Source organism: Anser anser (assembly GCF_964211835.1).
Source record: "Anser anser genome assembly, chromosome: 21".
Taxonomy (NCBI): Eukaryota; Metazoa; Chordata; class Aves; order Anseriformes; family Anatidae; genus Anser; species Anser anser.
The window spans coordinates 5,929,715-5,945,727 of NC_139742.1; the positions used below are offsets into that span (position 1 = coordinate 5,929,715).

At 36.6% G+C, this 16,013-nt stretch overlaps 1 protein-coding gene across 1 annotated transcript in view; it reads right to left on the reverse strand.

Moving 5' to 3' along the window:
• The window catches only part of CDK5RAP2 (CDK5 regulatory subunit associated protein 2), an 81,040-nt gene that overhangs the window by 18,714 nt on the left and 46,313 nt on the right, over nt 1-16,013 (reverse strand). Inside the window, 7 exon segments of the mRNA XM_083806867.1 lie at nt 1,100-1,287; nt 2,105-2,153; nt 3,706-3,938; nt 5,881-6,481; nt 8,701-8,817; nt 10,227-10,494; nt 13,656-14,121. Coding sequence (XP_083662993.1) covers nt 1,100-1,287; nt 2,105-2,153; nt 3,706-3,938; nt 5,881-6,481; nt 8,701-8,817; nt 10,227-10,494; nt 13,656-14,121 — 1,922 coding nt within the window.

A 16,013-nucleotide genomic window follows, 5' to 3' on the forward strand; every position in this document is an offset into this window, starting at 1 on the left:
TGTATTCCTTTCCTCTGTGTACTCCTGTCTAACCGAATGTGCATTAATACTAAAAAATGACATAACTGTTCAAAATGTTAGACGCTAAATATCTGGCTCCATAACAGTTTTTTTTTCCATATAGGGTCCAAACCACACATTCACTGAAAACTACTCCAAACTTTAATTTAAACAATAGTCCAGTTTTAAGGCTTTTTAAGCATCATCTTCCTACAAAACTGTAGCAGATCACAATGTTGTGTAGTTAAAACATTGCCTAGACTTGGGAAGGAATCCTAAGTTCTGCAATACAGCTTCAGTTCAGACTCAGCACAGCAATAGTACACATTTTTCCTTATAACAATAGGAAGCTTACCAGAGTAACTCAGATATAAATTTGACTTTGGCTTACACAATGCATACCTTAATAAATAAATCTGTTCTATCAAGTTTCATTACTGTACCTGTTCCTTCTTGCTTTGCCATTCCACAATTTTTCTTCCATTGGCTGTAAGTTTCAGCTTTACTCAGGAACTTATCTGTTCAAACTGTCACTATCTTATTTGTCAGTTTATCCATGTCATACACTCCTGGTTTACTCTGCAATATTTTTTCTCCTGAACAGTACATGCTATCTCAGCTATTAAATTTTCATCACTGCCTATAACAAACTACTGCAAGCATTGCTTGCGTTTAGTGAAACTATCCAGGTCAAACATGACACCGCTTATTAATTATGCAGCACTTACAATTCTCAAGGAAACACAACACTGGCTTTTATAAAATTAGAAAACCTCTCTTTTTCAATGCAATAATCTCTTGACAATTGTCTATTTTTTCCCTCATAACTTGTCTATTTAAAGACCGTCTAGAGTACTGTAAAAGATGATAGTCTAAAACAACAAAGACAAAATATCATAGTTAATTTTGTTTCAAACAGGAGGTAGTTCAAATCGCTGTCATCTCTGTATGCCTTATTACTGAAATTGCAATGATTATGCAAGATACTGGAAAGCCGAAGCAGACAAACATTCTTCATTATTTCTTAATTAGTTCCCTCGTGTCTTATTTATCACATTTTCCCAATATCTAGTGAATCTTCATTGGGAAAAAAAATTACCTGGGGGAAACTTATTTGGCAGAAGCGCCAGTGTGCCACGTTGTCCTTCTCCTAGGTCGTGTCTGTGCTCTGGTGATCCAAGAGATGACTTTTCTGACAAATCAAAGTCAGACAAGCTATGTAGAGCAGATGGTACAGGTGATTCATCCTTAAGTTGCTGGTACATTGTGGTGTTCTTCTCATTCTCCCTTTTGAACAAAACAAAATGTTTTAAATTACAAAAATTATTTTATTGTTTCAGAAGCATGAACTGAGAACACGGTGGCATGCTTACAGGACTCAGATTAGGGAAGTGACTTTATGTGACCAAATATGACAAAGAACTATGCATCAGTGGTATGTATCAAGTCTGAAATTCAAACCTCACTATGTCAGCAGGAATAATCAATAAAACTCAAGCCTAGTGTTCATGTTCCAGTGCTAGCTGAGGTCCGCTTTGTGTTAAGGGGCCTCAGATTGCCTTAAACAGGCAGCTGAGGATTTCTGTCACACAAAAGAATCCCAGGCTGGCATAAAACCAACATGAGCAGCATAACAACACGGGCTCTCTTCACCTTCACCCTTACGCTACTCTCTTCAGCATGAGGGTGTTTTGAGAATGAAGTTCAACACCACTGTACTCCGGTGATCCTGAGCCAGCCCCAAGGTCACGCAAACAGAAGAACTACCCTTCCTAGCAGCTGCAATTAGGATTATATCTAAATACACACCTTGGTGTATTCTGCACAAGAATGAACGTTTTATGTTTGTTCATGAAAGGAAAAAGCTTGGTAGCATGATGTCTCATCTCAGTATCTCAGCCCTTTGCTAAGAAGTAGCAAAAAAAAGCCCAAGTTTGTTTTCTATGAATATTCTATTAACAGAATGGATATTAATGAAACAGGCAACATAAACAAAGCACTCACCAAAAAGTAAGACAGTTGAAGTTGGACTACAAAATATAGAGCATCCTTACCAATTTATCAAATAACATGGTATTTAGATAACATGGAGTTACATTCTTACCTTTGAGCTAATTCATAAAGTATAGTAACTTCTGCACCTAGTGACTCTTCTGCAAAGCAAAAACATCTGATTAAAAACAGATATTGAGAATAACACTTCTTTCCCCTCCATCTTAAACTATTTATATATAGAATGGTAAATTAATGAGAATTTACAGAAGCCAACAGACACTCAACACATTGTGCATTAATGTCAAATACTGTACGTGAGCAAAACCATTTATGGCACAGCAAGAAAGCCAAACTTTCACTGAGGTTCAAAAAATGTCTAAGGAAGGACTATGCAACATATGTGCCAAGTTTTACAGCCTTAGTGCTTTAGTTAGCACACAGAGGTGAAAAGTTGTGCTATACTGCAAAAGGATTGGGGTACATGTCGCTGCTACTGCATTAAAAATTGCAAAAGAACAATTCCATCTCACTTGGATTTTTTCCATCTGGAGCCACGCTAACCAGTTGTCCTTAAACGGGCATGCACAGGACTCTTTCTGCAATATTCTCAGTGGCACAGTGTCAGCATAAGCACAACTCGGTGTTAGGGACCTGGACTCAGACACTAATTTGAATTAGGAAATAAGAGTTGTGTGGTGTCACCTTGGCTCCCTACATTGTAAAATTTTTGTGCAATTAAGCAAAAGTGGCAGGCAAGAGTTGCACAGCTGAAATTTCTGGGGAATGAACTGAAGGTCAGGATGGAAACGCAGAGACAGACGGTTGTTTATGCTTCTTCTTTACAGTCAATTCTTAGTAAGCTGAATGTTCTTTATCGCCCTACAAACATCATTTTATTTTAATGTGTGATTCAATGCAACACCATTGTGTTAGATATATTGAATTGTCTCAGTTGTCAGTGACTTTTCATAGTATATAGGATACCATCTGTTGGCTTGATGCTTTTTTTTTTAAAGACATTTAATCTTTATTCACAACAGTCTTCTTATTTGTAATGCAAAGAATCTCTGTAGCCACTGAAATCATTGAAGACACTCAATCTTTTATTACACTGCTATGACACGCTAGCCATAATACCTTTTTCTCATATACAGCTTCCTTCTATGAACAATCAAAAACAGCAAAATGCTGCCACTATCTTTAAAGAAAGGCAGAATACAGATCATTCTACGGCTAGGACCTGAATGTTTCAGAGCAAAACGATCTTCTAGAACCAATTTCAGGAAGTTGTAGGGGTCAGTGTCCCTATTTTAGGCCACTTCAAGTGTTTGGCTAAAGATGCCAGTTTTGCAGCTGACATCTGTGGAAGCACTGCCAGCTGTTGGGAGAGAAACAGCCACACTTGTGATGTTAGGGCTAAAATAAAACTTTTATTAAACCATAACCGCTATGTTTTGAACAGTTCAAATAAGCATGTATATAAACAATTCAAAATGGAAGGTGCCAATATGGAGGCCAACTACCAAATTAAAATCCAGTCTTTTTGGAGGATTAAAATTTTATACTCCAAGGCAGTCCTCCACATAAAACATTCAAAAGCAACCACGAGGAAGTAAGGGTCTTATTCGCACACAAACACAAACAAAAAATCTACACATTTTGAGAATACTAACATGCCTCAAACAATAAGCACAAAACACTGCTACTTACCATACAGGAATTTCCTTTCCAGCTTCTCAAACAATAGAACGCTTTGATTCAGCTGCTCACGGAAGCCTTCAGCAACATAATAATCTACATCACTGGCTTGAAGCAGTTCCTCAAAAGCTTTAATAAGGCTCGTCAGATGTTGATGGTAAGTGACACAACCACCGTGGATCTCTTTAATTTGTTGGTGTTGAAAGGAAAGCTCTTGAGCTTGCGAATGAACTAATGAATCATATCTGAGAAAATGAAATTATCTTTGAAAGCAATTTTCTGACCATAAATAACATTTAAATATAAATAAAAAGTGAATTAAACTTATATTTCTAAGCTATAATTTTATGTGACTCAATTTTCTTTTAAAATGCTTTTACAGCCACAATGACAAATATATTGTCTCTAACTGTTGAGTTTTGTATTTATGGGCATAACTTGGGGGTTATTATCCTTCACTTAACTGCTTCATTTGTAAGTTGTGCAGAAACTAAAATGATGAACTTGTTTGTCTGCCTGGAAGTAACCTGGATGGCATGCAAAGGTGCCAAAGCAAAGCAAATAAGACTGAATACATGAAGAGAGTTTTTAAAATTACACGTATTTTTTCCTGTTTTTTTAAATTAGTATAAAAGATCAAATGGAGCTGTCCCTTCTGAAACTGTATATAGTGGCTGCCAGGAGCACAATATTGGACTTTCTGAGCTCATGGTTTCATCTAGTCTGACAAATCCTACATATCTCTGAAGGCTTATTGCCAGAAATGTGACCATGACAACTACTGTAGTGTCCAAACTCTTCTCCACAAGCTAGGGTATAAATTTCAATTCAGATCAATTGAATTTATTCTGCACTTGTGATTATAGACATCCCCTTTGTAATATAATTGTCCGTATCACACATCTTTTTACAGATTCATACATTAGTGGAAGGAGTGAAAAGGGAGAGAGGACCTGAAAAAGTGCAAGGAGTCAAACAAAAGAATACATAAACAAAACGTATGGTGGTGTGGGTTGTTATGAAATTTTTATTGTCATTTGTATAGGAAAAGATATGTAACTCATTTCTGGGTCTGTCACTTGTGACTCATGTTGTTGTCCTAGACAGTGGCCATAAAAACCTCACAGCGATCCATGCCACCTCATTGCTTAATTTACAGTCAGATCTCCCTTTGTAATATGACAGAGTTGTATTTTCAAGGTATGTAAATTTATATGCACTAGGTAGCAGGACTGTATTTTATGACAGTAATACTAAGAGATATACAATTGTCCGTGTTGCTGGTTGCTCAACATGTCCAAACATTTCTACTCAAGCATTCTGAAGAAAACCAATAGGATGAATCCCTTTCTGTGTTATACCTTCCTGCCACTCTACTGGCCCTCAGGCAAATAACAACACTAAAGCCGGGGAAAAAAAAAGTTTTGTCTTATGAGACCACATTTTATGTCTGTGATTTGTACATACGCTATCAGAAATGCTGCCCCCAGTCTTTCCATATGAAAAACAGGACTGATACTTTCCAGCCGCCCATAAATGACTTTCTAGCTTAGATGTTTATGCCATAAAGTTTCATTTATTAATTTCAATATATATCTACTTTCACATCCTTCAAAGGAGGCACTACAGCACACAACTGTAAAATAAATTATAAATAGTCTCAAATTCTTATTTTATACATAAAGTGTGGTCACACAAACAGAAGGGCTACCATAAATCTGTCAGCCAACTCCCCACAGAAATGTTTATAGCTTAAATGGGATGTTCCATTTTCTTATATTTGTCACCTGAAGAAAAAGGAAAAGCTGCAAAACTGCAAATATTCGATCAGCATGGTCATCCCAACCCATGGAATAACCTAAGGATATTTGACTTTGCTCGGAGAGGACATCTTGCAGCTAAGAGTTGTTGTGGGCCTGAGGTGTGGGGAGAGACACAGGAGTCTGGCATAGCACGGAGGATGTTATGAGCTTATCAGGAATAGTTCTGTACTAAGAGAAATAATATTTTGTACTTCAAGGCTTCTCTTAACTAAATGTTTCAGCTGCTTTATGTTAATGTTAGTGAAATTTATCCTTTACTGTTACACATTCGTCCATGAATAAAATTACCTTCATATTACCTTCCCATATTATTTGGTAGTGCTTTTTACAAAAAGGAACATGAAGCAATAACAACTTTACTCACTTGGATGGCAATGCTTCTCTCAGTTTATTTTGAAGACAATACACTTCATCAAGATGAACATCTGCAACTTGCTCTTTTTGAAGGCCTTCCTCATTTGCTGAGAGTAGTTCCCTAAGGTTTTGTGCTGTCCATGCATCAGGTACTTTTGAAGACTGTGAATTCCTATTTTCTGCATGGATCTCGTAACCCATAGGTTGATGTAAACTAGAAAATGGTTTTATTTCTTGCATAGCTGAATCTTGCACTTGCATAACATGCCCTTCCACGGGCAAGGCTGTGTCACTCAAAAATATGTTGGAAATACCACTCGATACAAGCTGGTCAGAGGTCTGTAAATGAAACACGAACATTTTGTACTTTTCGAGCTCAGACTTCATATCCTTAATTCTTTGTTTCAATTCTTCTTTATCATCTAGGACTTCACAGTCATCAAGTGCATCTGTACTTGTTACACTCAATTTAAGAGAACGCAGGCACTTGGAACCTGAATTTGCAGTAGCTGAGTCAATGTCCTCATGTTCCATTGAATAAAACTCTTCATTTATCTCTTTTAATGAGTGCTGGATATTCACATTGGTAATGTTATGATGATTTTCCATTTCTGAAAAACAGGAGGCTTGCGTGTGAATATTAATATTTATTTATCTGACATTCTGTTCTTAACAGCACTAGAATGAATTCATTTACTTCTATAATAACAGAATAAAAATGCAGAATAATTACGAACTGTACTATACTTGTTTTGGACCTTTCACCTCTTTCTGTGATTTGCCCATTAACTCAACTTGAACATCAAACACTTCAAACCCCTTATAAGCTTTCAAACAAGCAATATTTAAAATAAATCTGCTTTCTTTTCCAAAAAGATTGAAAATTACTTTTGCTATATTCAGTTCTGAATCAGAGACACCGACGAAGCCCCGTCCTTTCCAGCCACAAAAAAATGATAACCTTGAATGTAAGGCACCGAGATTTAAAAGTAGACTTTGTGACCTTATATGGCTCTTCCTAAAACTTCTAATTAAATATTCTTTTTCTTCTCACTTCAAAATCTATACAAAACCAATTGGAGCATAAAGTCAATGGAATTTTAAAAAGATTATCAACAAAATAGTAAAATTTGAAAAAGGGTCTTTAATAACTTATTTTTAAAATGTGTTCTAAAAATCTATACAAATGTTCAGTGTTAAAGGTTTTACTGGCATTCATCTGGCATGCATAGCACATCTCTTAGTTGACTTTGCCACTCCTAAGTAATGCAATCAACCCAGATTCAGACTAATAAAAGCTACATATTCCTACATATACTCTATGTTAATAGCTCTATGTATGTCGAGGGCTGTAAGTATCTAAGAAAATGGTATTTTCTGGTTACCAGTAAATTAAATTCTCGCCTTCTATTAGTTCTGCAAAAGATCACAGCTACTTAGAAACTCCCTTTTGGGAGTCATGCATTGATCTTGCAGACGTCTTAATACTTTCAAATCCCCTTGGTTTCTATGAAGACTTTGAATGCCCAGGTTCAAGCTCTAAATCAGTCCAAAATCTGACTCAGAGAAGTATGTCTGAGGGGACAGCTGTATATGAAGTTTCAAGACAAGCACAAGGACAAGACAAATCAAAACAAATATAGCCTAAAAGCAGGAAAAAAATGAAGCTGCAATACTGGAACATCAACATATTCGAAAATAAGTCTCGTTGATGTTCTCTGCGATACACAGATTGCTGCACACCATTATTTATGTCATTCCAAGGGTGACAGAATCACAGGACAGAAATGTTTCTCAGAAAACACTTATGTATGAATGCAAGAAGACACGGGGAATAAGAGAATGTGACATTAAGTTCATTAGCTTCTCTTCCTCCTTCTCTACCTGAAAGGCATAATCCCTTGACTTTGTAGCTGGTTGCTGCAGTAACACTGATGTCAAAGAAGGTTGTGGACTGAGAGGAAAAAGACTCAGATACTAGATGAACTCTTAAACTCTATAATCCTGATTTCATGCAAATGTTCCAGACAACAAAAGCAGGAAATAAAAATAGATATTAGGGAAGAAATGTTTATGATTAGAATATGGGTTACCGATTTTAATGAGACACTGTCCTTTAATCAAAGAAGGACTAATAAGCTCTCTGTGCGTATATGTGTCCATACACACAAAGGGCACACACAGGGCATGATCCTGCAAACTAACTAACTGGCCTCAGTGACACTACCTTTAGAGTAAAAGTAATGATGTGACCAAAATTGGCCATATCCTCTGTATTCTGTAAACAACAGGTTAACGAGGTTATTCAAGCCCTCCCATAACTGACTAAAGGGTTATGTAGAAACACCTAATATACAGCACTAAGACTATTTACATTTTTGTTAAATGATTCCATTAGGTTTCAACCTAGTTGAATGCTTTCAGATAACTCAGATAAGCAAAATTCTGTCATTCAACTGATTCATTGCAATAGTTCTTAACTAGATGCAGAAGCATAAAGTAACAAACATATTTAATACAGAGAAGTGTTCAGAAGTGAGGACATTAGCAGTAGAGATCAGGGTTAGGCACACAACTCATTATTTTTACTGGTAACCAGACTCATAAATCCCCATGACCCTTCTGAAAGTATAACCCTTAAAAGACTAACTGGGATTCTTAGAGCAGTTAATCCATACCAGCTAAATAAGCAAGATTTAAAACTGACATATAGCAGCAAAGGAGACAATTGCCTGCAGTAAATTACAATTTTACACAACTTAGAGGACGCTAGAGTTTAAAATTTTATATATATATATATATACACACACACACAATTTAAATGCTCTACCTTGACAGTTTTGCTGATTTTTGTCCATCAGATATTCATTCTTGACCCCTGTATCCAATTCAATGTCTTGCAAGTCAGCCTGGGCCCCACTATTGTCCAGTTTGATCAATGAGGCGACTGCAGAATAGCAGGGGGGAAAACAGAAGGCAGTATGTGAATAGAAAAAAAATCAAGTGGAGATAGTTAAAACCAAATTTAAAAAAAAAAATCACAACCCACACACAAACCTGATTCTCTGATAATTTAGAACTGGAAAATCATTTAAGGAGCAACTATTGAGAATGTAATACAAACATTACTGGTGGTATGAAATGGTGTTTTCACGTTTTTAAAAATACTCAAACTACAAGGATGTGAATAGCATCCTACCAACAAATGAAGACAAACATTTGCAAGTCCCCTTTGTAATATAACAGCTAATCATTCATAGTGTATTTTTAAATGTTTCGTGTTAAACTTAGAGAAAAGGCTAAACAGTTCATCCAATACTATAACTGATTACAGACTTCTGCAAACTTCCATTGCATTAAGTCTCAGAATTACTGTCTGCAGTACTGTCTGTTATCCACTGCAGAGTAAAGAAACCAGTACGAAAAGGAAATCTCAGGACTTTAGTACTAACAGATTCGGGTAATTTCAGGATACAATTCAAAAGCACTTTCCCTCTCAGAGTTCTCCATGGATTTTGCACCTACCAAAACTAACTGCTACAGTTCAATCAACTTCAGTACGTACCATTGAGTCATGCCATATCTTTCTCACACCATGATAATGTTATCATTAACATCAAAACCTCTGCAACTTCTGCTTTTGACAGTAGCTCACTTGGTGCTTGATTTAATCTTACTTCTTATATTTAACACCTTCTCTGTCCCTCATCTGTCTTTTACATCTCTACCCAGTTTTTAGTCTTACTGCCAAATGAACTTTTTTAACCACTCCAAATCTTTATACAATACCCATTGTACTCTGCCTTACAAATTTGTCATACGTTGCTGATCCAGATACTTTGTCAACAAGTAAATTTAAAATAACCCAGCTACACTGGGAACAGACACAGATGACTTGACCGATCAGTGGAATATTGGAAAATCTTGTTTATGCAGCATAAACAAATAGGGTATTTTTATACTCTCCTGTCTCCGTTACTGTTTTCATTAGGCTTGGAATCCTATAAAGGAAATTTTTCATTTACCTGAACATTGACATATGTGTGTGCATGTGTGGGCACCTTCCCAGACTGTCATTTATTATATACATTATACCATGCATACAAGGGACTTTCTATTCCATACAAAGCTGTTACACATTTTAGCAGCAAAGATAAATTTAACTAAAAGAAAAAAACTACAGTGTTTTCTATATAGTCATCTATATATAATTTGCCTACCCAACAAATATTAAGAATAAGCAGCATTGTATATGTAAAAGTGATCTGTTTTTACTTTCTACAAGAAAAGAATACACTATTTCAAGCAGCATTACAAGTTATTATGTCTGCTCTTTAAATGCAATTGTTTATCTACCTCTCACTAATGTGCTCTCCTCTGCAGGCTCTTCTTCAAGGTTTTCAGTTACCGACTCGCTCAATAGTAACCCTCCATTTGTTTGTGCTTGGAATTGTTTGTTTTGTACTTCACATGCTTTCAGATCTTCATAAGGTAGCCTCGTATGATGCTGTAGTTGTGAATCTGATTTCTGCTCACGAAGTTTCAAAGTCACATTTCCTAGTGGTCTGGATGATCTTAGGAGTACAGGCAGACGGGACTTCTTGGGCAGGAAAGCAGAATCAGTCTGAAAAAGGTATTGAATAAAATGAGAGGTTGGCAGGTGGGAATGTAGCAGTCACGTAAAGGAAGTATAAGCTAGTATTCCAGGAAAAATAAAGATTCAGTCAACTGTCACATAAAATAGTAAGACTGCAATACCCTTGCAACATGGAAAACTTACATTCAGTGAGCCTATGCCACTGGTTTAATTTTCTGAGTGAGTGCTGCTTATGCATCCACAACCACCCAGTGAGTGGCTTCCAGTCCATGAAGCAAGGCAGCAAAATCACCATCAACTAAGCAAAGGATTTTAATCAGTAGGTGTATTAGCTAACCCTGACTTTTTATAGGCATTAGGAAAATAGTTTATTACCTAAACTGACTTTTCTAACTACTTCCCACTCTCATGAGTTGTATCGTATCTCACAACCCAGGAAATGTTTCCCTTAAATCCCTTTTTTTAATATTAAAAAAAAATAAGGATCTTTCTAATTTTTCCTAAATTTCTGAACATGCTTCCTTTCTTCCTCTCTTTCCATCCAACAGGCACTACTTCAAACCAGCCCTTTGATACCTTTGAGCAAATGAACATAGCTTTGCATCAGCTGCAGAGGAAATTTGCTCTACCATAGAGAAATTTTTTATGAACAAAAATAGTTAATTACCAATACACTCTATGCATTGCTGCTGCAGGATTCCCATCTCCTACTGTAACAAACATTACATCATTGGAGTTGGGAGGAGAAGCTAAATTTTTTAGTGGAAATCACTACATGTTAGCCCCTCACCTCTTGAAGACTCCACACAAAATAAATGTGTCCTTGTTTAAACCACAGAGCATAAAGTAGTGCTATCTCCAAAAAGATAAAAACATACAATATGCTGATGAGAGTTATAGAACGCTATGTAATAATAATAAAAAACAATAATGGCATGTTCAAATAGATTTAGTTTATTTCTTTCGCCATTCATTTGCTCCACCAGTGTTTTAAGTCCTGTAATTTCTTTTACCACCCAATGTATTCTGAAATACTTTTTCACATTCATTTCTTAGCAATTATAGTCTTTATACAATTTAAAATAATAAAAAGCAAGTTCCATTTTCCTAATGATATACTCAATTCGTTTTGTACATAAATGAATACAATATCATTTGGAAGCTGAAAAATAAATCCAGTTGAGATGAACTTCCTGGTAGTTTTACTAAAATGCACAAATAATGTTGAACAATTTCCACCTGTCTCAGGGCTGTTGCATATACATACATATCACCCAGATTACTTAAAGTCCAGTTCAGCAGGCTATATGAAATTATTTATAAAAGCCATTCAGAAATATCAGATACGCTGGATTAGACCAAACAAGAAGACTCTTAAACTGCATTGAGGTTGCAACTCATAAAAGTAGAGAGGCATCTGGAACATGATGAACCAAAACAGTATACTGAAACTTAATGAAAACAGGAACTGGAAAAAAAGATTTCAGTGACCAGAATTGCAGAAAGAACTCTTGGTATTCCCCATGGAGGGCAGACAGGCCTCTGCTTGCCTCCAGAGATTGTCCTTCGTTCCTGAGAGGTGAGACCAGCAAATCAAAGACATCACTCATGCTTTTAAGCAAGTCATCACAAGCAGATCTTCATTAATACGCCAGCTAGGATCTCAAAACCCAGCCCCTACTATCCATCTTTATTATTCCTCATTTCCACCTGCCCTCATCTCTTCATCTGTTCCTGAAGCCAGCTGCCCGGGATAGAACAAGGCAAACAGATCCACTCCTTTCTGCCTCAAAAGGGCTTGGTCAGACTTGCCAAGGCATCCTAAAGACGTGGGCACAGCTCTCACAGCAGCCTGCCTGCCAAACACAACTGACCAAATACCCAATACCCTAAGAATGCTAACAATAGCCTAAGAACATTTCCATTATCATTGTCTTTCTTTCCTAAACACTTTTTTTTTTTTTTGTTAAAGATCAAAAATTTACCACCAATAGGGAAAGCTTAAAAGAAGGTAACTGAATCTCTGCTAGCAAGTGAAGATGCCCCGATAGAGTTTGATTACATGTAAGCTGATTGGTGAAGCAAGACGTTGCTTTTGTGAGTTACTCGGATTTTGATTTCTCAGGTGTATCACAACCTATTCCTAAGATTGGCAAGAATTCCCTAGGGTGTTTTCCAGGGAAAACCATGCATGCCAAAATCTTTTCCTTAAAATCCCATATGGAGTTGCTTATTCCAGTACAGACAACATCTCGTGGTTTAAAAGCACCTTCCTTTAATGAAATGGAGAGAATAAGAACAAGCTGGAACATAAATCACTAGCTCTCAGAAATCTCTTGATCAGTAAAGTCATGGAAACCATTCCTGCAGTAGGTGCTACAAGATTCTCTATTAGAAGTGCACAAAGTCAAAAGCAAGATTCTCCTTTGTCTCCCCTGCAAAAGCTAAGATCTTCAAAGAGTTTTCAACTTAGCTTCTATAACTGCTACTGAAACAATGCACATGAACTCTTTAGTAGGCACTATTGTTCCATCTCTTTGTTTAGGATCAGAAGCTGCCTGCCTTCAGAAGGCTTGAAAACTGAACTGGCATAAGCAAATTAAGTAAGTCTGTATTCACAAAGCAGACTCTGTGCACCTAGTTTTCAAACCAAATATGAAGAACTGCCCCCACAGTTTTACACAGCGCTACTGGTCATACTTCTGTAAGAGCAAGACACAATGCTAAGATGTTAATAAAAGCACAGAATTAAGATTCGAGTTTGTTGAAATCTACCATTAAGTCTTCACCAGCATGCTCTGAGACATTATGGACGTCTTCAATTTTCTAGACCCCATTTGCCTCTTAGTTCTGCACTTTATGACCATCTGAACATAGATATAAGGCTGTACAGAATCAGGCCGCTATGCTATAAACTTTCTCTCTTTTCCAAACAGCTAATAATATTCACTAGTATCTAGTCCCAGTGAGGAATGAAACTCAATTAATTAATGGTCTAAGGCATACTGAAGTGCATGATGAAAAGATTCAAATATTAAGAACAATTAACTTAAATATATTTGGCATATCTCTTCTCCTAATTTTAAACATTACACAAAAGCAAGATTTAATATTAGAAATGAAACATACTTTTCTCTTTTGTACATCTATCCCCTCAGTACTAAAAAGAGAATCTTAAATAAACTTACTTCATTTGTTCTCCTTGAAAAAAAAATTCTTTCATGCTGCTCACCCTTCTTAAACACATTTTCCTGCTGATGTTCTCTTTCTGCATTTAATCTTGAATATTTTGTTTTTTCTTCTGAGGCTCCTTTTTTGCCTTCATGTTTCAATCTCATGACATTACCCTCTAAAGTCATTGTTTGTGTAGCTGCATCTTTCAATTCCACTTTCAACAACTCAATATCCTTATTAATCTGTGGCGTTGCATCTGGATAAAGCTTCTCTTTCCCATCAAAAGTTGATTTCAATTCTACTTGCTGCTTTAAGAATTTATTGACCTGCTTGAAATGTTTGAGTTCAGCTCTTAGTTGAATAATCATTTGCCTAAGATCTTTTTCATCCTTTTTCTCAGTATCTTCACTTGAACATTCTTGCTCAGTTGTGTTCAGATGATCTAACAGTTCATTTACAATTTTCATTTGTTCTTGTCTGCTATACTCAGGAAGGAGGAAAGAAAAGGCATGAATTTTTATTTTTATTTAAGCAAACAAGAACACCTTCTAAGAAACACTTTTGCAGTGTCTTGACATACTTGAGATTCCCAGGAGACTCTTTTATTCACTAATGAATTACTCACTAATGAACAGAGGTTTTGAAACATTTTCACAGCGTGAGTTATAACACAAATTATCTCATCAATGTTTTTCTCGAATTCATGACCATATATGCTCTATAACCCCTTTCCTCATCCACAAACAGTTAGTAAACCTCTGGTAGCTAAATCAATTGCTTACGTAACAGTAATATAAGAAACAGGAATGGGTTTTCAAACCATTTTACTTTCTGATTGAAATACCTTAAAAATAAAATTCCCACCAAAACACGGGAGACTCTAGATGTTGAGTTTTGCTGAAATGTGTCCCTTCATGTATTTCTAATGTAACATAGAAGTTGGAAACTGAGAAAGCAGCCAAAAGCCTGCAAAAACAGCTCACTACAGACCAACAAACTGCCTCACAGATAACCAGGGGTCCATCAACAACTGTTTAGAAAGCAATGTTTTAAGTGAAACTGAAGCCAAATAAGAGGCACTTAAGGCATAAGCAAGTCCTCAAATTCTACAGATGATTTCATGTGTCCAATAAAGAGCAGTTTGTGCCGCTAAACATATAAACCAGCATTTAAAACAACTGTATTTATACAGTTAGCACTTGAAGTTGTAGAAACTAACTAGGCTTTTTATGTCTTTGTCTGGCATCTAATGTCATTAGTGAGAATTGTTACCCGAAGCACAGGCTCATCACCAGTCAGTCAGGACATTTATACTTGGATATAGAAAAGATTACACACTAAAATGCTAAAGATGATGGTGGTGAAATCACTCATTAGCAGACTTTTAAGTAATGTTAACAAATAAAACAATGTTATCTGTTCATCTTCTAAGAGCAACATCCCCTCATTTGTCATTAAATAGTCCTTTGGCAACTAAGTCCATTTATGCCTCTTGGAGAGTTTTAGATAGTAATGTAAAAACACAGAATTGCTTGAGTAAAGTCAACTGCAGCGCATCCTGAACCCAGAACAGGATTTGAGTTGTGTAACTCCAGAGGACATTCTGCTACCAGCACTGCTGAGCCCTCTGTATGTGGAAGGTCATTCCCATTGCTCTTCAGAAAGCACTGTGGTGTGGCTAGCTGAAGGAACAACACTGACGGGCACTGGAAAAAAGTCCCCTCATACTGTATATAGGCGTAGAACATGGACAGAACAAAAAGAAAAATGAGAGTGATCTCCAGCAAAGCTGTAATTCAGTTTTCACCCAAGAGATTAAGCGGTTTAAAAGCATGAAATTGGGGGGGGAGAGGGGGGGAAGTAATGATGATATGTGTTTTTTCTATACAACTTCTTTCTTGGTATTGTCCAGATCCTACAGAAACGAGCATTTTGCCTGGGAATGGATTACATTGTAGCGTAGCGCCTGTGCACACACATACAAAACATTTGTTAAACTAGATTCAAAACTGACCTAAGTACTTACAACATGGTTCATCTCAGCAGCCCTACAAGTGGTTTACACTGGAATAACCAATTAGTCAGCTGCAGCACATGGACACAGACTCCCTGATTTGCCTACAGAAAGCAAGCCTCTGTCCAAGCTGTTCAGATGGAAGGACAGAGGCCACAAAGCATACCAGTAACGTCCATTCAGAATTAACACTGCAGTCACTGTAACTCTATTTCCTCCATCCTCAGTTTCTCACACATATCACTTCGACAGCAATACAGATTCATCCCTTCCACCACACCACCATTCACTGGCCTGTGCTTTCTGATATTTTAATATTAAAAAAAAAAAAAAAAGAAAAAAAATCTGCACTACATAT